This window comes from Panthera tigris, chromosome D1 (assembly GCF_018350195.1).
Source record: "Panthera tigris isolate Pti1 chromosome D1, P.tigris_Pti1_mat1.1, whole genome shotgun sequence".
In the NCBI taxonomy this organism is placed as follows: Eukaryota; Metazoa; Chordata; class Mammalia; order Carnivora; family Felidae; genus Panthera; species Panthera tigris.
In genome coordinates, this window is record NC_056669.1 from 86,935,797 (window position 1) to 86,960,232 (window position 24,436).

General features: G+C 44.7%; 1 protein-coding gene across 1 annotated transcript in view; it reads left to right on the plus strand.

The window, feature by feature from the left end:
- Positions 1-24,436, plus strand: part of KIAA1549L (KIAA1549 like) — a 266,784-nt gene that overhangs the window by 219,630 nt on the left and 22,718 nt on the right. Inside the window, exons 16-17 of the mRNA XM_042958831.1 lie at positions 2,864-2,993; positions 23,427-23,777. Of these exons, the coding sequence (XP_042814765.1) occupies positions 2,864-2,993; positions 23,427-23,777 (481 nt within the window). The remainder of the gene's footprint in view (positions 1-2,863; positions 2,994-23,426; positions 23,778-24,436) is intronic.

Here is a 24,436-nt window from a genome sequence, read left to right on the forward strand (position 1 = left end):
ACTTTGCAAGTTTCAAAATGTATTAACTTTTAAAGAATATAGCAAAATACAAACAAGAAATGAATGTACCTAATGGAACTCCATTAGAGAGGTAATTCCTCTACCAAGAGCCTAATTTATTTCTAAGTAGTTGCTTACACACCGGGCACACATTAGTGGTCTGCTCAATTGAGATCCATGTTAAATAGCAGCCTTTAGGCTGGGTATCATAATGGAACACTGTCTTTGATGGAAAAGGAGACTGGAGTGCACCCCAGTGTCTAAGTACTCACCCACATTCATGGTTCTTGAAAGGGCTCACAGTCTCGCTATTGTATTTCTAATACTTCCAAAACAGCCTACTTAAATGTCAATTGCTAATCCTAGTATTTACTGCCCACCCCCCCCCCCCCCCCGCCCACACCCTTATTAGTAAATCTTTTCTAAATGGGCTAATTGGCAATCTCAGTACAGTTGTGAAGTCTGCTTTTTTAAAAAGTGATTTGTAATTAGGTCAAGGATGAGAATTCTTTGGGATCTGCCTTAAAGTGTGAATCACTCTGTATCACAAGGTCATGTTCCATTCCTAAAGGAAGCTTCTAATTGCAGATAACGACAGGGCAGTTTATAATATTAGGTTTAAGCTCCTATATTAGTCAGGATTCTTTTGGTTGCAAATGATGGCAACCCAGCACCAACTGGTTAAATACAAAGAGAATTCATCAGTGAATGTGAAAGGTCAAGACTTCAGGCATGACCGGATCCAAGGGGTCATACAACGTCCCCCCTTTTTGGCTTGCCCTTTCATCACTCTTAGATGGTTCCTCTTCAGGCTCTTGCCTCAGAGTGGCAAACTGGCTGCCAGCAATTTTTGGCTTATATCCTGTCCTCTTAGAAACTTCAATGCCAAGAGAATGCCTCTTTCCTGGTTGCTCTGGTGAAAGCCCTGAGACTCAGTCTCATTAGACCAACTCACATGACCACCCTCTAACCGATCATTGTGGCCATGGGGATGTGATGCTTGATTGTCCAGCCTGAATCACAGGCTAACCACAATAGGAAGGATAGCCTCCAGAGAACATCATAGTGCTGTCACCAAAAGAAGATGAACATGGGTATCAGGCAAGCAGAGATCACAGAGACTCAACACATGTAAGTTCCTCATAGTGAGGGAGCAGGCCTAATAATGTCTATTTTATCCCCTAGGCCAATTGCAAGGGTAGTGTTTCACCTTGGGAATTCTGAGGGCTATTCTGGACTAATAATAGCATGCGACTCTCATGCCACCACTAACTGGGTGTGTGATCATGAAGAGGTACATATATGTATACCTGCCAGGTTTCTGGCTCCCCGCATAGTCACTGGGAATAAAGAATGTGACCTCTTCACCTTTAACCCATGAATGGATAGAATCTTGGAACGGAGACATAAAATAGGTGGTGTTTGGGGAAGTCCCTGAAAATAGATGCTCTGAAGTGCCAGTTATTCACAGGGAGAAACCGATTGTTGGATGACAGGGCAGTAGCCACCTTTGTCACTCAGCAGTGTCATGTGAAACCGCCTACCCCCATCAGGCCTCACTCCCCACTTGTAAGAGTTGCCTCTTCAGGAAGAAAAGCGCAGCCACAACCCTCACGGTGTTCCTGTTCCTTCCTCTTCAAAAAGATGCCTCAAATGGCAAGTGTAAGCAGACAATGGTGACAAATGTATGCATTTCCTGAGGGAGCTGAGGGGAGCCTCTCAACATGCTATGCCCTGGGCCTGGAATGTTCTGTGTAGGATTGGCATGTGGCTGGCTCTATTTAGGTCTCAGGTGAACTGTCCCCCTCTCTATCCTATCTAAAGTTGCCCCCGTTTTAGCCATCCTCTGTCACATCTTCTTTTTCTTTTTTTTATTTTCTTAAGTTTATTTATTTTGAGAGAAAGAAAGAGAGAGAGCACGAATGGGGGGAGGGGCAGAGAGAGAGAGGGAGAGAGAGAATCCCAAGCAGGCTACGTAATTAGTGCAGAGCCCAATGCAGGGCTCGAACTCACAAACCACAAGATCATGACTTGAGCTGAAACCAAAAGTTGGACACTTAAATGATTGAGCCACCCAGGCACCTGCATATTATTTTTCTTAATAGCACTTACCACCCTCTGAAATATTGTGAATTGTCTGTCTCCCTCATTAGAATGTAAGCTCCAGGAGAGCAGGGCCATGTCTGTCTTGCTCACCGTGGATCCTTATCATCTTCCACAGTGCCTGGCACATGGTAGGCATTTGGTAAATATTGGATGGATGGATGGATGGATGGATGGATGGATGGATAAGCTCCAAACTGCCTCTTGGTTTATGGCTCCTCAGGCCAGAAAGGAATCCACTGGGGGGAAGGTAGAAAAGAAAATCTATCAGTATTTACAGTATTAAGCGGCCCATTAGCCACAGGATTTACTAACACATCGTGAAATCCTGCCTGTGAAATCAGAAAGATTAAAAAGAACAGCAGGCTAGCTGAGTCAACAGTCAACAAAAGCAAGTTTGTTCTCCAGCATTTGCTGTCCTGGAGGGTCAGGTCAAGGGAGAGTCCCCGGCCTTGCCATCAGCAGCATTTTAGATGAGGTTGTAATGTTGCAATTGATTATAGTTACCGAGTTTCCATTAGAAGAGTATTTACAATTCAGCCAAATGCTTATAGCATCTGGGAAAACAGAAACAAAAACAGAAACAGTCTTTTATTCCACTATTCCTATGGCCTCTGATGGTCGGAGAGCAAATAGCATGAATTCTGAGATCTGCAAGGCAAATCCAAACCCTTCATTGGTTGCCTGTAGTTTGGATCAGTGGAGAATTCCATCTGTCAGGGCATTTGCTGCATCATAACAGTTGTTGGATTTTCTTCAGGCAACAGATGAAGAACTCTGTCTACCGAAGCCGGCAGTCTCTGAATAGCCCGAGTCCTGGGGAAACGGAGATGGACCTTCTGGTGACTCGGGAGCGACCCCGGCGTGGAATCCGTAACAGCGGATACGATGTAAGTGTCTGCTGGGCCAAGGTGATTATAGGCTTTGCTTTCCCATAAGAGCAGCGGAGATAGAACACCCCAAAATGTTTCACTTCACTATATATTTGTGGAATTTAAAAGTGCACTAAAATGTTTTCTCTTTCATTATTCGTTACTACCTCTTTTGCAAGTAAGACTACTTGGAATGTGTCAGAGTAACAAATTATGGCTAAAAGGATTCTGATTTCTGAATCCAACCATTTTATGAATAGTACAGTATTGATCTTAAGTCAATAGTGTTTGTAAATGTTCTTAATTTTTTCCCCTCTGTCCTTAAAACTCAGTAGGAACCACGGCTGTGAGTTAGAATTCATTTGAACACAGGCTTCTTTTAATCCATAGCAGTGTTGAGAAGTTGGATTGGTTCCTGATTTCATAACTCCTCAATATGCCATGGAAACCATGAGATGTCCAACGGAGTGATTTGGTGATTTCATATGATGAAGCCCATGCTTATGTTCAGTGATGTCTCCAAACTGAAAAAATTGTTCCAACCCCATCGAACTTCCCAGATGAGAGTTACAGTGTGGTGCCTCACATCCAGTCGCTCACATCCTGTTAACGTAGTTGTACCCCTGAGCATACATGAATGCGACTCTGGTGGAGGCATTCAGGAATGCTTCGCCCTACCCCAGGATTTCAGATGGCCTGAAATCTACTCTTAGGTTTTATGAAAAAGGTTTCTTTCCCATTCTCCTAAAATATTTCTCTAATTACAAATAAGGGGTTTTTTTTGTATCAAGAGTTATGATTCAAAAATGTCTGGATACAGTTTTGTAATCGTCTGTGAGATTGTGATTTGCAAATGACACTCGATTTCTTAAATATACCATGCTGATTTGAATACCAAAAGATTTTTCCCCGCTCAGGTTTGGCCATTGTTTGCCACAAAATCTTTAAGTGGGATTTTAGTGATTCCATTAAAAACAAATATTCTGCCTAATTTGAATTTCTGGTTACCTTACATTCAAACTTGACATTTGTGTTAGTGGTTAATAATCTTTTATTTCTGTTTTTCTTTTTTGTATAAAACAAATTGATAGTTAATTTTATAAAATTCCAGATGCTTTGGGCAAATCTTTTCTTTTCCTCCAGGTGAAATTTTTCAACATTGATTTTTCTCCTCATAAAAATATTTTTTATTCCAAACTCGGCCAACAATTTGATAATCAGTCAGTGGTTAAAAATCAGGTATTTGACTTTTCCAGCTAATCTCTCCCTACGAACAGTGAATATCTTTCCTACATGCTTATAGTTTCAGGGACTCCTTTTGCTCAGGCATTCCTGAGGTATGATAGGATTCTTAAACATATTTCAAGATTGGAAATAAATAGGCATCTTGTGAGAGTCTAGGCACAGACATTTTTACAGTTTGGGGAAATAGGGCAGAGATTTGCCTATTAGTCTTGAAAAGAGGACCGTGCAGTTGTTGTTGTTGTTGTTTAACTGCTATATGCCATGACTTGCCGTGCTGACTTCATACTTTTAGACCGCCATGTTAGTACATGACTTACAACAACAGAAGGAGGGAGATGATATTTAAAAAGAGGTTGCTCACCCCTCACACTTGTATAAATATTCCAATTATAGATTGCTTTCAGGGAAGCCCTCTTCATTCTCATCAATTTTTCTTAAATATACATGTCTTGAGAATTGCATATCATCTCAAAAGGATAAGCAAAGATAAGTTTCCTTAAGACAAAACGATCACCAAGGGACCAATTTTAAGAATTTAGACTGTTGTCTGTAAGAATGCAGTTTGCTTCCTGTTTCTCCTCCTGTGCCTTTTGGTCTGATCACATGAAAAGCACCTCTCATTTATTGACTGCACACAATAGACCAGCCTCTATTCTAGTCTTTTTATGTGAATTATCTAATTGAATTTGCACAGACGCCAGTGAGGTAGGAACCCTCCCTGCACCCATTGTACAGATGAGGAAACCCCGGCACAGAACAGTTGCATCATTTGTCTCCCCAACTCCCAGAGCCTATCCTCTTAACTGCTGTGCAGTAGGACTTCCATATAAACCCACCACACTATCTATCTGCCTTCACATGACGTAATACATATCCTGTGTCTCTGATCTCACCAAGAGGCTGGATGTCAGGTTTCATAAGAATCCTTGCATGGATAACTCATACCAGCAAACAATAGACCGGCAGATAAAGTAGGAAAAGAAGACAGTCATAGCTTTTCTCAACTTGATTTTCCAAAAATGCCAGGGCACTCCTGACAAAAGAACCCATTAGCCCAGCAGTGAACAGGTCATTCGGTTGGAAGCATGTCCTTCTTCCTACTGGGTCTGGGGATCTTGAAGCCAGGCCAAGATTTCCAGTCATTTCTGCCAGATTAGGGAACACCAGGGGGACTGGCTCCTTGACATGATAGAAACAGAAGCAGTGGGAGATTGATTTAATTTTTCCAAAGCTGACTACGTTAGAATCCCAACAAGAAAGCCTGGGTGTAAAAATAAATTAGTAAATAAATAAATAAGCAAACACACACACTCGCAACACAGGCAAATCTGAGCCCTGGGACTGATGGCAGCCTGGATTGTTTCAAAATGTTTCCATAGAGCAGGATGTGTTGGGGCCTGCACAAGAGACAATCAGCTCCAAGGGCTTTGGGAATCTCTATGTTTTGCAGCAACAATTCTTAACCTCTTTGTCCCCCCTAACAGCTAAGGGATGCAACACACTCCTGGCAGTCACTGTGGCTCACTTGGGTAGTAATTTTCTAAACCCCATTAGACAGAATGCATAATTTTAGAAAGATGTCCCAAACTGATCACTGCTAAAAGGCCAGACCATATCTTTAAACTAACTTTGGCATTGAAATGAATTCCTCCCAGTGCATAAAGCAGGTAGAAAAAAAAATGTCACCTTAATATTTAAAAGCAAAAATGCATCTGTTTCAAAGTATTTTTCTAAATGTTATTTTCTGAATGCAAGTCATGGAGAAAATAACAAGGTGATGAGGAGGGAAAAGAAAATGCCCCAAATGTGAATGATCAGGTAGAATAAAGACCCAAGTGATTTTCCCTATGTCAGCCAAATTAGCAATCCCTTTATGTGGTTGAGGAATCAACCTTTGCTTCCAAAGGACAAGGAATAATCATATTGTTCCCCCTGGCATAAAAATACACATCCTCAACCTTGATTTGTGTTTGGAGTTTTAAAAAATGTGACAGAAATGGGGTCAGGTATACATGTGCCTTGGCAATGAGGGAGACTCTGGAACAGAACGTTTGAACTATAACTTTGAAAATGAATGCCCACCTCTCAGAAGCAGAGACCTTTACAGGCTCCTTCTCCTCAGGTTTCTCTCCAGCACCTTGCCCAAGCTCCACACCCTGGTGGTCCTCAGAGAGCCTTCATGGTAAACCCTAAAATGTGGCTGAAGGGTTTGAAAATGTTGAGGATGACTGGTCCACTGATGCCTCTCAGAAGAGGTGGTGTTGAAGGTTCTGCTGTCGGGGCACAGCCACCAGTCATTCCAGGGGTGTTCTCCAAGGAAATGTGTGGAAATGTTAGTGACAGCCAGATGGCTTTGCAATTGAGAAGTAGATGTAAATCTATAATAAGAGGTACAAAGGCAAGATTCTGCTGCAGAAAACAGAAAACATCAAGCCATTGGAATAGGCCAAAAATGACTGTGCGGAGTTAGGCGCTCACAAAACCTTTGGAGGGCTGACAGTGTGTTCTGGGAGAGACTGAGAACAGAACCCCAGGGCTGGCCCTGACCAGGGCCGGCTGCCTCTGCCCCCAGCAGGACGGTGGGGAGGTGGTCTGCCCTGGGACAACCAGGGAACAGAAAGACGGGCTCTGGCTCATTTCCTGGGCCCAGCCTCCACATCAGTGCACCTCACTGACAGAACCCCGTGTCCTGCATAGCCACCGCCGCGGAGAGGGCCCCAAGCGAGCATGGGCCTGTCAGCCTTGGCACTGGAGGAGCACCCGCGGCAAGGAGGTTGTGGAATGCTGGCCGCCATCCCCACAAGTGAGAGATGCGATGAGAATTACCAGCCAGAGCGATATTTGGGGAGCGGTGGGGAGACTAGTGGAGGCACGTTTGGCCAAGGGGAAGATGAAAGCATCACTCAGAGCTTAGTCCCCAGCCTCTGGCTGAAGGCGTGGGTGTGCTGTGTCGGGTGTAATAGGGCTTTTATTTGCTGGCGTCTCTCAGCTCACAGGGCAACCAGCTCCCTTTGTGTCAGGTGAACGGTGGTTACTAGAAAGAGAGGAGGCCAAAGGATCAGAGCAGTTGTTTTGATGGGTTCCATCTGCAGAGGAATGAAATATGATCTGGAAAGCCCCGACTGCCTGTAACAGCTCGTAGCAAGTCTGAGGCCTTCTAGGGAAATTTGTCAATCCTATATTATTAATGGAAGCCTCTCCTCCTCACTCCCCAGCACATCGCCAGCATCTTATGGCTTTGGGATGATGGTCAGAAACCAAGGAGACTAGTGCTGTTTCGTGTTCCCAGTTAAGGGGTGGCCAACTCTTGGTTTCATCGGGAGGCAAATGGGTGGATTTGAGCATTTTGTTTGTTATGCTCTGAACTGGGTGCTCTCGTGTCGACCCCACCCTCACTGCCATCACCCTCTCCGCATCCAAGCTGGGACTGTCTTATCTGTGTCCTCCCAAATCAGCCTTTAATCTCTTTCTCCTACCTCTGCCAGCTAGCTTAAGCTGTTAATAAGCCTGGCTTGATACATTGTCTCAAGTTAATTTATACCATATTATATTTTATCGGGGGGCTTTTGATCCTAAGGATAATAAGAAACCAGTCCCCCAGAGGGTGCTTAGGCAGCTCAATTGGTTGCGCATCTGACTCTTGATTTTGGCTCAGGTCACCATCCCAGGGTTGTGGGATCGAGGCCTGCATTGGGCTCCATGCTGAGTGTGGAACGTGCTTAAGATTTTCTCTCTCTCTCTCTCTCAATCTCTCCTTGTGCCCCTCTTCCCTGCCCACACTGTCTCGTGCTCACTCTCTCTCTCAAATTAAAAAAATAGAAAAAGAAAATCAGTCTCCCTGATTGAGCCCAAGGCAAAGTAGTGGAGGTGTTTGGTGGTGAAGGGGGCGTTTTGCTGTAGTCCAGATCTCACCGGGCTGGTGGCTGTCCAGATACTTGCTAACCCCGCAAAAATGGAGGCCACTTTGCAAGTGGGGAGCAGGAAGTAGATTCTCGTTGGCAGCTTTGGAAAGGACCGGGCCAGGTTTCAGGATGGCCCTGTGACCTCACTTGGAGCCAGGCCCCCCTCCAGGCCCAGGACTTCCCTACCATGCAGGCAGTTTCCCGCTGGGCAGGAGACAGGCAACTTCCTCTCTGTTGTAAGCACGCAGGTGCCATCTGCTTGCTCATTGTCTCTGATTCCCTGAGCTCCGAGCACTACTGCTGCTGCTCCTGATGCCCACCTGCCCATCCCGCTGCTCCTGGACTCTGAGACCTCATAGTCTCTTATGGCAGGCCAGGGTCCCCAGTGCGCTCTAGGTATGGACACCCGTAAGGAAAAGGAATGAAGCAGGATTAGGCAGAGTTAAAAGTCGGGCTGTGGTACAGATGCTACAAGGCCTCAGCTAACCTCACACGGCCCCGCAGAGTTGTTCCAAGTGCGGATGAAGCATCTGGGCTCTTGTACTCTGGCACTGACCAGCCATTGGGTGTCCGTGGGTGAGGCAGCTCTCTTTAGCCAAAGATAATTCCTAATGAGAGAATTGGCCTTGCTGATTCCCGCCGATGCCCAGGGAGAGCAAAGGCAGTTCCCAGTTGACAGCTGAGCGCTGGCCCAGCAGCTAGAGGAAAAGTCCTACTGTCCTAGCAGCATAGGACACCAACCACTCCACCCCAGGTCCTCCCAGCGCTGTGTGCTCCTCAGCTCACCTGTGCTCCCAAATCCTTCCAGGAGCTGGAGACCAGCAGACTAATGAGAATCCTGTTCAGTTCTTCTAGCAAACGTTTACCAAGTGCTGTGGCAACCATGGCATGGTACGTGCATTGAACATCAGGGAGACTGATTTTCTTTTTCTTTTTTTTTAATTTGAGAGAGAGAGAGCACGAGAGAGCATGGGCAGGGAAGAGGGGCAGAGGGAGAGATTGAGAGAGAGAGAGAGAGAGAGAGAGAGAGAGAGAGAAAATCTTAAGCAGGCTCCACACTCAGCATGGAGCCCAATGCAGACTCCATGTTGTGAATGCAGCATGTTGTGAATTCAACAATGTAGACCCTGAAAGACAAAGGGGAAAATTTAAATATTGCCCCCGAATTAGCTTTTGCATATATTCTGTTTGTACATTAGAGATTATATATTTCTTTTCACACATAACTCTATACTATTGTATACACAGGCCATGTGTGCTGTACCACGTGGACAATTAAAGGGCCTTTCAAAGGTTTTACTTTCTTTGATTTTTTTTTAACATTTATTTATTTTTGAGACAGAGAGAGACAGAGCATGAACGGGGGAGGGGCAGAGAGAGAGGGAGACACAGAATCGGAAGCAGGCTCCAGGCTCTGTGTCATCAGCCCAGAGCCCGACGCGGGGCTCGAACTCACGGGCCGGGAGATCGTGACCTGAGCTGAAGTCGGACGCTCAACTGACTGAGCCACCCAGGTGCCCCTGATTTTTTTTTTTAACGTTCTCTGATTTCTACTTTCTCTGCTGGCATCAGCATGTAAGCCCCACAGGTGATTCCACCATACTCCCCGTGTGGGGGTCTCTGGAGAAGAGAAAGATGGATTAACTCGAGCCTTTGCCCCAGGTGCTTTTACACACTAGCAGAGCAGACAGGTGGAAGCACGTGCAATAGGGCTGTGGCCGTGACTTTGGATGGGAAGAGGTCCGTTTCTGTCTGTGCCACGGCTTCTGCAGATCCAGACCCAGACAGCAGTACCCAACCACTGCAGAAGCCACCAAATAGCTGGCGGAAGAGTCCTTCTAAAACACATGCTCTTACTTGTTTTTAAGTTTTTCTTAGTGTTTATTTTTTTGAGAGAGAGACAGAGACAGAGGATAAGCGTGGGAGGGGCAGAGAGAGAGGGAGACACAGAATCCGAAGCAGGCTCCAGGCTCCGAGCTGTCAGCACAGAGCCCGACGTGGGGCTTGAACCCACAAACCTCGAGATCGTGGCCTGAGCCAAAGTTGGACGCTTAACTGACTGAGCCACCTGGGTGCCCCAAACACACACCCTTATTTCAAGTTCTTTAGTAGTTTCCCACAGCTCTAAGGGTAAGGTTAGACCCTCAGCTTCTGGCTCGGGACTCATCTGCTCTGGCTGGCCCTGAGCATGCCCTTCTATCTGATGCTCTCCACTCCCTAATCCATCCTTAGCTCCGGGCCCTCTACACCCTTCCCACATTTGTCATGTGGACTCACTTCTCTGTGTCTTTGCCTGTGATTATCTCTCTGCTCAAAACATCTCTTCCCACCTACTTCATGCAGCCAAAGTTTCACAGTCTCAGCCCTACTGAATTTGGGGACTGGGTAACTCTTTGTCTGGAGGGCTGTCCTGTGCATTGTGGGATGTTTAACGGCATCGATGGTCTCTACCCACTAGTTACCATAGCACCTCCCAGTTGTGACAACCAAAAATGTTTCCAAAAAATTGTACCCTCGGGGCAGACCCACTAAGGATTGAGAACCAGTGATTCGGGCAATGCTTGCAGAACTTAGAACATTTTCTCCCCCAAAATCTTTTCCTTGACCCCATACCTATGGGTCTGACTTAGGTGTCTGTCCTCTGTGTTCCAGAAGCACCTGGGACTCACCTTCATCAAAGCCCTTATTCCTTGTCTTCCGTCTGTCGATTTACTTGTGTTGTTTCCTCCATTTGACTCCTCAAGGACAGGAATCATGTTTTATTCATCCTGGAAACCTCAGCACTCAGAATAGGAACCAGCACATAGTAAATGCAGTGCCTCTATTTGTTGAGCAGATGAACAAACAATTGTGTCAACCCGAGGTGGTGACTCCCGAGCTGAGACTTGAAAATATGGGGCAGATTTATAACTCTGAGTCATATAAACATTTGATTCGACTGGCTTATCAAAAGTGTAGATGAATGTATGTTACTGTTTGAAGTTCAGTGTAAACAGTGGTTATCAGTTAGGATGCTTTGGCTAAAATGACAGAAAACCCGACTTGAATCAAATGGTCTTAAATCATGAAGGGAATGTACTGAGTACAATAAATCCAGGCTTGGTCTGATTGGGGCTCCAGTTGTATTTCTTCACATTATGCTGCGCTGTCCTCCTTACGTGTTGGATTCATCCATAGGTTGGCTCTACTAGAAAGTGGCTACAGCAGCCTTGGCCCTATAGCTACATACTCTGTTGACCATTGAAAGAGAGAATTTCTTTTTTCCAGCCATGAAACAAAGTGGGTTTTACTATAACTGAGCCTCTGAAGGTCAAGTGCCCACCCCCGTATCCATGGGAGACTTAACGCTGATTGATTTAACTCAGTCAGACCTTACCATAAGACCTGGGGTAGGCTAGTCCTCCCCTCCCCCAGACCACTTGGCTGAGACATGGGGAGAGGAGTGGATGGGTGCTGAGGCCATCGCAGTATCTGCTACTTGAGGAACATTGGTAATTGGGCCTCTTAAGGAGCAACACCAGTGTCACCCTCCACATCACTGGTCCCTCTAGTCTCAATCTTCTCTTCTTCGGTAGGCCCTCCATAAAGAGAAAGATGAGAGCGGTGAAAAGCCAATGGCCACTGTTCCTCATGGGCTCAGGAAGTCTTAGCTACAGCAAGAAGTTGTGTTTTAGGTGCAGAGGAGAAAAGGAGATTTTTTTGGATCCTGTCTGGCTTTTTCAAGACAGACCTGAAAGGAGAAAGAGCAGATCTGTGTGGGCGGTGGGAGCGCCTGTTTTGTCATGGGATGGTGTGGACTTTCAAAACTGATCTACTGTCTCCTCGCTGCCTGCAGCACCAGCTCCGCTAGGAAAATGAGGAAAAACAGATGATGGCTCCCCTCAAAAGTGCACAGTGAAATAGCTCCCATGAGAGAAGCCATTCTTAAGTGTTCTCATCTATAAAATGGGGATACGAATGGCACCTGCCTTACAGAGCTGTTGTAAGAATTAAATGAGTTAATGCAGATAAAGCACATAGAAAACATACAGTGAACATTGGCTGTTCTAACTATGGCTAACACAGTCCAGGAGAGAGAGACGGAGACTATGTTTTGGTTCTTTTCCATTCTAGCACTTTGGACATCTCAGGACTGCTATGAATTTTATCACACATTGTGATATTGTGATTTATGATAAGAAATATATGTTTGGTTTTCATCCACTATTCCTGGCACAGAGCTCCAAAAACCCTTGGGATTTCCCAAGTGATGAGAAGATTAAGGTGTCTTTTGTTATGTTAATGAGGCGACTTGGAAAGCACCTAAGGATGGGGGCTGGTTGTCTGTAGAGCCAACCTTGTGATTAAGGGGGTTGGAACTTTCAGTGAAATTTGCAGTTTTGCTGAGACTTTTAAAAATTCCATTTGTAGGCACCTGGGTGGCTCAGTGGGTTGAGCATCCAACTCTTTTTTTTTTTTAATGTTTATTTTTTTTATTATTTATTTAGAGAGAGAGTGAGAAGCAGGGGAGGGGCAGAGAGAGAGGGACAGAGAATCTCAAGCAGGCTTCACTCTGTCAGCACAGAGCTCAGTGTGGGGCTTGATTCCACAAACATTGAGATCATGACCTGAGTCAAAATCAAGAGTCGAACACTTAACCGACTGAGCTACCCATCTGCCTCTTGATTTCAGCTTGGGTCATGATTCCAGAGTCATGGGATCAAGCCCCACGTGAGGCTCAGCACTGAGCATGGAGCCTGCTTAAGATTCTCTCTCTCCCCCTCTACCCTTTCCCCACTCATACACGCTTGTGCACATGCGCTCTCTCTCTCTCTCTCTCTGTCACTCTCTTTCAAAAAAAAAATTCCACTTGCATGCCTATTGTGCAAAAGAAGTCACCAAACCCTTAATCTGAGCCCTCCTACCTGTTTTGAAAGGTACCAATGTCCCTTTATTGTCAGAGAAGTTTTTGATTTTCAGCTCAGCGCTAATCACAGCTCCACCCAGTAAGGAGAACAGACTGAACAAATTCTGCACCTTCAGCAGAAGGCAGGCTCAGGAGGCAGCTGCTGCCTCCACCTGTGCCCTGCTAGCTTTTGTCCCCACAAGGTGAAGTGAAAACCCCTGGACTCTGGTTTCTAGAAGCAATATTGTGAATATGTGTCTGCTTCCTCAGTGGCAGGCAGCACTTGCAGTGGGGCCGTTCTGGCCAGGGCAGGCAATAGATGGAGAGAAGCAGTACTATTTTGTGTTGCCCAAGGGACCCTGTTTGGGTGGAGAGAAAAACGGACATGGAGCCAGATCAAGTCATCATGGCCACCTAGCCCAGAAATGGATCCTGCTGAACCCTCCACTTGGTCTCTGGGACCTTGCTGTGAAGGTGCAGAATTTGTTCAGTCTGTTTTCCTTACTGGGTGGAGCTGTGATTAGCGCTGAGCTGAAAATCAGAGCCTTGGGGCAAATTCTTGCCTGGGTGAGGCAAAGCGATGTTGCACATACTTGTGTGTCCTAGGAAATATGGCCTTCTAAGACGTCTATCCACTTTGGGGCTCAAAACTCAAGGAATTCTGGAATAAATGGCCTCAAGAGCCCTTTGTCCCTCCTCTTCAACTCTATTCTGGATAAGGATGTCTCATGTGGTGTCTAAATGACGTGTCTCTTGATCCGATGGGGGCCCCCAAATGTGTGGGGATGATCAATAATCCGGTAGAAGCTGATGGCGTGGGTGGTGAAAGAATCCACCTGAGGCAGAGCAAAAGAAACAGAAGTCTACTGAATACACTGCAAGGGAGTGGTGGGCAGGGCAGCAAAGGAGAGCCTGTCTGCCATGAGGCAGCCCATGGGAGCTGTTTTTAAAGGGGGAAGATGAGCAAGTATGGCAACTTATGGAATTTTCCCTTTTTTGGTAACTGGGCCTCGTAAGTAGCCCATTGGTTAGTTAGCATCTATGGATATTTTGAGGTCACCTGATGGGCCTGTCTGTAGTCAGCCAGGTGGTCGCTCTGGGCCCTTTCTACATTCCATTGCTCAAGCCCATTTGCCTAAAAGTGGCCTCTATATCTAATTCATTTTAGACACTTGGAAATGTCTTTTACTGGTAAAGGCTTTTGAGCAGAGAACCTCCAGGCTCTTTTTAAGATGAATTTCCACTTATTCATTCAACAAGTATGTATTAAAGTCCTACTATTTGCCATTCTGGGATGTAACAGGACACACCACAAAGTCCCTGCCCTCACGGAGCTTCTGTTCCAGTAGGAAGGACAGGTAATAAACATCTGATCACACAGATGTTCAGCACAACGTCAGAAATACTGTGGAGGAACATAAAGCCGGGCAACACAATGGAGGAAAACAGGAGGCACTCTTTATAGGTTGGCTGGGGTGAGGCTGTCTGGGGAAGTGACTTCTGAGCAGAGACCTGAAATGAGGGAGCTAGCCAGGTTGGCACCTTGGGGAAGAGCATTTGGGCAGAAGGAATAGCAAGTGGGAGGGCACAGAGGAAGATGCATGCTTGGGGAGCTCAGAGAACATCAAGGACACTCATATAACAGGGTACTCCTTCTTGATAAAAGGTCTCAATTTCGACTCCTTCCTTCATTTCATCCTCAGATCTCATCCCCAGCAAGTCCTGTCAGCTCTCTTTCAAAACATTTCTCGAGCTCATCCACGTCTTCTTTGTACATGACCACCCTAATTCAAGCCCTTGCCATTTCTCCTTACCTGGATTCTGCAAGAGCCTTCTAACTTGCCTTCCATAAATTCCAATCACACTTCTCTCTTGCTTAAAATTCCTCAAGAGTTTCCCATTGCCCTTTGAAAACACTCCAGCCTTCTTACCACGGCCTTCAAGACTCTACATGATCTGGCTCCTACCTGCCTTTCTAGCCCCATCTCCTCTGACAGTTGGGGCTCCAGCCACATGGTCCATGTATTGGTCAGCTCAGGCAGTCCTAAGTACCACAGACCTGGTGACTTGAAACAACTGCAATGTATTTTCTCACAGTTCTGGGGGCTAGACATCTAAGATCCAGGTGTTGGCAAGGTCGGTTCCTTCTGGGGGTTGTGTGGGGAAGGATCTTCAGGTCTCTCTTCTTGGATTCTAGATGGTTGTCTTTTCCCTGTCTTCATACTGTCTTCCCTCTTTACATGCCTGCCTCTAAATATCCTCTTTTATAAGAACACCAGGCATTTTGAACAATGGCCTCATTTTAACTTAATTACCTCTGCAAAGACCCTATCTCCAAATACAGTTTCATTCCCAGGTCCTGAGATTAGGACTTCAACATATGAATTTGGGGGGTTCACAATTTAGCCCATAACAGTCCACCTTACTTTTTCTCAAATACTATAAGCTCTTTCCCATCTCAGGACTTTTTCATAAGCTTCCCCTATGATCTTCCCATGGCTAACCCCTTCTTCAGGTCTTCAAAAATGTCACCTCTTCAGAGAGGCCTTCCCTGACCATCCCCATAGAATTAATGATGTTGGCCAAGCCTTTTTGTTTTGTTGTAACTAAGGCAAATTTTATGATAAAATGTATAGGTCTTTAGTACAAGTGGATGAGCATTGACAAATGTGTGTACCCTTATAACCACCAGTCCACTCAAAATATAGGACATTTTTATCACCTCCTGAAAGTTACCCCATTCCTCATGGCATTCAGTCTGCACCATACCCCACTCTGGCAACCACATTCCTGATATCTACCTTCATTGTTTTACCTGTTCTTGGACTTCATATAAATGACATCCATCATTCAGCATGTACTTGTTTGTGTCTGACTTCTTTTGCTTAGAATTCACCTATGTTATGGTATGCATCTGTCATTTATTTACTTTTTTTATTACTGAGAACTATTGTGTCGTATAAATAGACCACTAATTGTTTGTCTGTCATTCTGGTGTTGGACATTTGGGTCGTTTCCAGTTTGGAGCTACCAGAAAGCACTGCCATAAATATTTTCACGTACATATTTTGCGAACATATGTGCTATGGTCTGAATGTTTGCATCCCCCCAAAATTTGTATGTTCCAATCCTAATCTCCAATGTGTTGGTATTAGGAGGCAGGGTCTTTGGGAAGTGACGAGGTCATGAGTGTGGAGTCCTCATGAATGGGATTCGTGCCCTTGTAAAAAAGACCCCAGACAGCTCCCTCACCCCTTGCTCCATGTGAGGAGTGAGTCCTTGTGAGGGGGAGTCTTCCATGTAAGGATATAGTGAGTCCTTCTGGGTCACAGACCCGGAAGAGGACCTTCACCCAGCCAAGCTAGCATCCTCCGACTTCCAGCCTCCAGAACGGTGAGAAATACATTTCTATTGTTTATAGGCTACTTGGGCTGTGGTATTTTGTTCTGGGAACCCGAATGGACCAAGACAACCTTTTCCTTTATCTTCGATAAATATATGTAGGAGTGGAATTTCTGAGTCATAAGGTATATGTTCAACTTTTAAGAAACTACAAACATGTTTACAAAGCACGTGTACTATTTTATCTGCCAGCAATGTGACAGTTCTAATTTTACTCCTCAACCTCACCAACATTTGTCGTTATTAATCTCCTTCATTTTAGCCATTCCAGTGAAAGTGAAATGATAGAATTTCCTAATTGCTAATGATGTCGAGCATGTCCTCATGTGTTTATTGACATGTTATGTATCTTCTTTAACTGACATGTCTATTCCAGCCTTTTGCCAAATCTCTGAATTGAGTTGTCCTTTTGTTCTTCATTTGTAGGAATTCCATGTATATTCTGGATACAAATCCTAATATTTTCTCCTGGTCCATGGCTAGTCCTTTAATTAGGTGTCTGATAGAAAACCAGTTTTTAATTTTGATGAAATCTTCGAGCTATAGAATATGCTCTAGGACCAGGCAGTAGGACTGAGCTGTGTCCTAAGCTGTGTCCCATGTTGAAATACTTTCTAGAAAGAAGGTACTCTGGGGTCCCAGCAGGGCTGCCATTTCCTTCAAGTTTGTTCTACGGTATTTCAAAGAGAAGCTGAAGTAACATGGATACTTAGCCCCTGTGTGGGCTGTCCTAGGACAACACTGAAAGGATCACAGATTCTCACTCTCTCCAGTAGGCACCAGGAGTCAAGCCTAGGGGGTTCATGTATTCAGGTGTGGAGAAGAAATGGCCTTAATTTCTTCTAAATATCTATGGCCTTTGCTGCCGAGTGATGATATGCCATAAGAATCCAAGATCTTCAATATGTATATATGCTCTGACCCCATAATTCTACTTCTAGGGGTTTAACCCAGGGCTGAATCCATGGTTTATGCACAGTGTTAATCACAAGTATACGTATTTCAGCTTTGTTTCTATAGTAAGATGTTAGGACACCATCTAAAATAGTGGACTATTGCATATAGCCTGAAAACTCCATATAGCAGAATGCTATGACATCATTTAAAGGTATTCCTTATAATACATATATTTACTGGCAGAGACATTTCACAATGTTGTTGTATAAAAAAGGTTTTAAAATATTATATATAATCCCATTTTATAAAAAACCTTATATATGTATATATACGTGTGTGTGTGTGTGTGTGTTCTGTTTATAAAACCATGACCCAGATGGCTCAGTCTGAGAGAGTGTCTGTGTTAACAAAAGTAATTTTTAAATACTTCTACTCCTTCACTCATATTTTTCATATACATGAAGGCTATTATATCATGCCCAGCAATACTTTTTAAATTTCCTCAGTTCCTCTCCCAGTCACATGTCATAGCTGCTTCTGCACCTCTCTCCAAAATCCCACTTAAAAATCCTGCAGCCCACACCCCTTCTGCCTGTTCTTTCTTTTCCACATCATATTTTCCATCATGAAAGCTGGAGAATATGTGTGTCCAATGCTGCGCCCTCCTTGGAAGGGGGGAGGGGAGAAACTGAGCATTCTTCCTACTTGCCCAGGATAGGGTAGTGAGAATTGGGGAGAGAGGGTTGTTGGCAATGCTCCCGCATTGGTAATCTTTCTCCCATTTCATATGCATAGGAAGCATCTAGAAGGACATGCACAAAGGCCAAAATGTTAACAGTACTTATTTCTGGTGGTAGGATTAGAGTGGATTTTAATTTTCTTCTTCTTGCTTATCTGTGTTTTCTAATTTCCTGTCATGAACAGACATTCCCTGATTAATTTCTTAGAATTTTTATTGAAGTACATCTTGATTCATTTATAAAATAGTTTTTTTTAAGAAAAATAGTTCCCCAGTGCTTCACAAGAGTATGAGGTTGGAGAAGCAAGTACTGTGAACTTCAAGTTAAAGAGCTTTAAAAATATATTATCTGTCCCAGATGCAGCTCCCAACATTGTACCCAAGCCAAGCATCTGTCAACACTGGGAGGCTTGTCTTTGCTCCTGTATCCCCCTTTTTGTCAAATAAAAGCAAAAGATATTTTCAGAAATGTGCAAGTCAGGGAGAATGGCTTGGGACAAGTTAAGCCAGTAGACATGATTATGCCTTATCTGGAAAATAGGTACAACCATATGGTCCTCAGGGATGGGTGAGATAACATGCTTGGAAAACCCAGTACAAGACTGGCCCATTACTGGTCCTCAAGTACATTTGAGCACGTGCTATGTTAAGTTCTTTCACTCAGAAGGCAATTCCTGGTTCCGGCTTTGGGGTAGGCCCTGGGATGGAGGCTGTGGACATAAGGATGAGATGTGGGCTCAACCCTGTAGGCACTCCCAATCTATGGGATGGAGAAATAACAATAATGATAGAAGCTAATAATTATCAAATGCTGATGTGCCAGACACTCTTAGAAGAGCTTTATATCTATATAATGGTGTTTTCCATCTTTCTAGTAATCTATGAGATAATTATTGTATAGTCTTGGTAATTATTGTATAGTCTGTCTTCCTGGTCACAGAAGTCTGTTTGTCCCTCTCTCAGAGCCCATTTCTGTGGTAAGGTAATGGATCTATTTAGATATGTACAAAGGGTAATCTGCCAGTTATAGGCAACATATTGAATGATCTATTTCTTAATCTGTAAAATAAGGAGAATCACAGTTGCTACCTCATAGATTACTGAAAGAAAAAATGAATATATATAAAGCACTTAAAACAGTGTCTGGCACATAAGCTGTGAATAACTGTTAGCTGCTATTTTTGTTGTCGTTGTCCTTGTTATTTGTCTCCTCCTATATACTGGGAACTCCTTGAGGGCTAGGTCACTATCTTATTAATTGCTGTATCCACAACTCTCAACCCAGGACCTAGGTGAAATAATAATTGTCTGTTAAGTAAAAGAGCAAATTTATCACTGCTCACATATTTCAAGGTGGGGAAGGAGGTTGGCAGGGTATTCCCTGCATGAGTAGACATCGGATTCCCCCCAGAATGATGACAGTAGGAGGAACCCATGCCCTCCACAAGGCCTGTGAGAACCACAAGGTCCTTCACAGATTAAAGATCAACTCCCCCATTTTATAGATGAGGAGACTGAGGCTTAGGGATTTCATGTGACTTGCCTGTGGTCATACAGCTCATCAGCACTCGAATGAATGTGTTAGGAATGTGGGCTCTTTAACGTAACCTCGTTATACCCCATGGGCAGTTAGACAGGATTTCATATTGGTTTAATTTCACAAAGCTTTTTTGGGTATTCCAAGTATCTGATGCTAAGCTCCTAAGAGACAGAGGTGAGTGGGCTCGGGGAGTGTCCAGACTTGGACAAGACAGACATTAAATAAGCAAATACAAGTGTGATGAGGGGGCATCCCAGGGTATAATGAGAGTTTGTCTTGTTTCCATTGGTAGATGTCAAGAGACTGAAAAACCAAGTGAGAAGAGTGGGAAAATAGGAGGCTGGAACAAACGTATCGAAGTTACTTGGGTTATAACTGTGGGCCCTCCCGTTAAAGGGAAGCCCTGTCCCATATGAAATGCAAACCCTGGGGTGGGAAGCAGAGGCTGACTTCTGTTGCAGTACTGTGGGGTGGATGCAGTGGGAGCGTGGAGAAAGTGTCTCCACTTCCTCAGCCAAGGTTATCTCTCCCCAACAGTATTACTCAGAGAACCAACCTGCCAAGCCAGCACAGCTCCCCCCCCCCCCCCCCCGGGGCTCCTGGGAGAGCCTCAGAGTGGAGAGTTGTTGCTAAGAAGTGTATTTTTGTCCTACTTAAGGCACAACTATAAATTCACATAATAGATCTACCAATATGACTGAAAATGCATAGCACAACTCAGGCGTGGGAAAAATCATAGCTCACCCCAGTGCCATTAATCTTCCACCTGGGAGTAGTTTAGCATTAAGCATCCATTATTTATTAGGGAGACGGGGATGCAGGGAGGAAGGGCAATGTGTGGGTAGCAACCAGTATTGACAGGGAAATGTGAGAGACAATGCGGTACAGCAGGATGTGCAAGGGCCAGGAGCTGAGAGGACAAGGCTCTGCCATTGCCCACCTGGGTGACTTTGGATAAGTCACTTAAACACTCTGGCCTTGATTACCTCATCTGTAAAATAGGGTTTGATTTAAATGGTCTCCTCAAGTCCTTCCAGGGTCTGAAATTCTATCCAGAATGTTCTATGCATTGTGAAGAAAATTTTTGTCAGAAGTTGCATTCACTACCCTGGAAGGAATCCCCAAGCCTTCGGGGAGCACATTTCCGGGAAAGCGATCTCAAACCTCTTCCTAAAGATCCCCAATTTATAAGAGCCCCATGGGGGCATGCACCCAGGTATGAAGTGTCTAGGAGTTTGTTTATTATGGCAAAAGTAATTTTGCCTTCTACTCCAGAACCTATTGTGACCTGTGTTCATATCAAAATAGTATTCTCAATTCATACTATAGATGGTTGTTGATAAATCTAGAATTGAAGGTTGACAGAGAACCTCATCTTTTGATCTTGAACTAGGGCTAAGCCTTAACTCTGGGTGATACAATTAGAGGAAATGTCTCCTTTTTTGTGTTTTCTGTAATTTCTATTTTTTTTCTAATGCACTTGTATTAATTTAAGACTAAAGGAAAGTAAATATTTAAATTTTCCTATTTTTAAAATAGGAAAAATAGGGACGCCTGGGTGGCTCAGTCAGTTAAGCATCCGACTTCAGCTCAGGTCATGATCTCATGGTTCATGGGTTCAAGCCCTGAGTTGGGCTGTGTGCTGACAGCTTGGAACCTGGAGCCTGCTTCAGATTCTGTGTCTCCCTCTCTCTCTGCCCCTCCCCCACTCGTGCTGTGTGTGTGTGTCTGTCTCTCTCAAAAACAATAAACATTAAAATATATATAAATAGGAAAAATAACAAATTGCTGACCTTCCATATGTAGATTTTAAGGAGGGAAAGACTTCCCTTTATGAACAAGTTCCCTGGTGACCTTTTCTTATGCTCTATCTCATGTATCCAGTTTATGCATAGTAATTATATGAGAAACAGGTGCAGGTGAATATATAAAAGTAATAATAATGACAATTATGGTGATGACGGTGGCTACTATTCCTGTGTTTCACCATACGCTACTGTTCTAAACTTTGTGTGTATCATTGTGTTTAATCCTTGTAAGAACCCTGGAGGTAGACGCTATTATCCTCATTTTACAGATGAGGAAATTGAAGCAACAGGAAGTTAAGTAACTTTGCAGGTTGGAAAATCTTTCATGCCCTGTCTTTTATCTTCTCAGCACACCTTTTAGATCTGGCCTGGCTGCAGCCTCTACCCTACCCAGCAATAACTTGACCATGTCACCTTAGCGATCCCTTGGCTTTTGCTTCTGCCCTGAGGCTTCTCCATCTCTGTTCGTGGGACACCCATGGGAGCCCATTGCACCGATCTGGCACCTGCACAGATCTCAGAGTACAAGGACACTTTCTAGAGGAACTCTTGACTGATGGGGGCTGAGGACTGGTAGACAAAATTTTGTTCTACAATCTTAAAGCATATTCTGCTTGGTTCCTGGGAGCGTCCTGGTGGGATTAAGCTTCAGTTGCCCACAGCAATCATGAATTTAGTGCCCACCCTTAATTGGCTTTTTTTCCTTCCCTCAATTTACTCATCCCAGGCCCCAACTCCTATTTCCTGGAATTGTTTTCCAAAATAAATAATCTGCATATAAAATAAGTCTCAGGTCCTTCCTTTTGGAGGAACCTAAGCTAAGACATTGCCAATGGTCACACAGCTGTTAAATTGTGGCACGCAGGTAGGAGAATGTTCATTCCACGTAAAATAATAATAAATACCCAGAGCTAGGGTATAAATACATACATCTTTTTAATTGGGGATGTGTGTATGGAGAAGTTCACATGCACACCCAGATAGATTTAGGAGTAGAACAAGTACACCAAAGGTTAATGGATTTTTAGATTTTTTCCCCCTCTTACTTATCTGTATTGTCTAATTTTGCTAAAGTGACAATGTGTCACTTATGTCGCGGATGGACAGCAGAATGGCAAACTGATCTGTGCTGATTTATTCTCCCAGAACGCTCGAGTCTTTTAGAAGACAATAGTAGCCACGGACACGCTTGAAGTGAATGTGGATTACTCTCCTACAGCCTTACTTTCAGGGTGTCACAAAAATAAGTCTCAGACCAAGAGACCAAAGACACAGGCAGATTCATTGAATAAGCATTCATCTGCAGGTGAGCATAAGACAGTCCATGCAGCCTGCTCTGGAAGCTCATGACGCCCCAGCCTCTGCCCACTTAGGTACTGCGGCTACTCCCTAAATGGAAGGTTCACAGGAAGAAGGTGGGGGAACATTCCAGATCAGTCGGTCTCAAACTTGAGCAGGCGTGAGAATCTCCTAGAGGGCTTGCTAAAGCACAGGTTGCTGGACCCTGCCCCAGAGTGTGCACCACACTTTGAGGTCAGTGATCTAGAGGCAGGATTTTGTTGCTTTCTCTGATAATTGGTATCAGGCAACCGGCAGTCCCCTACATGGCTGGACACGCGACCCTTTAGAGTTTAGTCTAGAGCACCAACACTTAGACTGCCAGACGCTCTAGATTCTTTTACCTAAAATGCATGAGGGTGGAGAATCTCTCTACAAGGTTTTAGAGATTATCACTAATGTTGTCAATGAAAAGCCATTTCTCATCATCCTTATGACAGTTAGCAAAGCCTGCTGCATCGCTCGAGCTATGGGAAAGTGAGGTACGCATGGATAGCTGGAGTGTGACCTTACTAACATAATGCTAGCTGACCTACCCTGTGTGTGAGTTCCAGATGGGCAGCTAGGAGATAACATAAATGAACACTTCACCTAATATCACATGTCCAAGCTGAACATTTTAGAGTAAGTACAGACAACATTAATGGGAAGGACAGTTCATTAACAAATCCACGGGCGTGTGTTTGATCCCACAGACTGAGCCTGAGATCATAGAGGAAACCAACATCGACAGAGTGAATGAGCCCCGGGGCTATGCCCGATCAAGGCAGATGAAAGGTCACTCGGAGACCTCCACACTGAGCTCCCAGCCCTCCATCGATGAGGTCAGGCAGCAGATGCACATGCTACTGGAGGAGGCCTTCAGCCTGGCATCTGCAGGCCACGCGGGCCAGAGCCGGCACCAGGAGGCTTACGGCTCAGCACAGCACCTGCCCTACTCGGAGGTTGTGACCAGTGCTCCAGGGACCATGACGCGGCCCAGGGCAGGGGTGCAGTGGGTACCCACCTATCGCCCAGAAATGTACCAGTACAGTCTGCCTCGACCGGTAAGTCCGACGTCCCATCCACCTGCCACCATCGGGTCAGCTATGCCCAGGGTGTTATGACAGGGGTCTCAGAGTGGGAGCTTCTAGTGGTAAATCGCCTTGGGATTTTGAGACATACTTTTCTGGACCCTCATCCCGTCCTCCACCCATGATCCAAGCCTAAGCCTGTGGGCACAAGCACACAGACAGCCCTTACATCAAACCACAGTACATTTTAGAATGAATTTCCTTTTCTACTGTCCCTCCTGTAATGGGTTGACCTCATTCTTCATGCACTGGTGGTTTCCTGCATTTCCAAGTGTGAGGAAATGTCAGAACACATTGCAAAGCTGCATGTTAGGGGCCATGCGCCTGGTGGTTCAGAGCAGAGGCTCAGGGGGCAGGTGGTTTGACTTCGAATCCCTGCCCGACCACTCACTAGCCTTGGAGACATCATTTAAATTCTCTACCGCTGAAATGAACAGGATAACCAACTTCCTAGGGTTGTAAAGATTAAGCGAGATGATATATCTGAGGCACTTATAAGAATGCCAGGCACAGATGCTGCAACGGTGTCACTCGTGATTATTTCATTTAGTGGTAACTGCACCTCCGTATCTGAGAAAGCACCCAGTGACTAAAAGCTTCCATAATTTAAACAACAATTTTAATTAGGATGC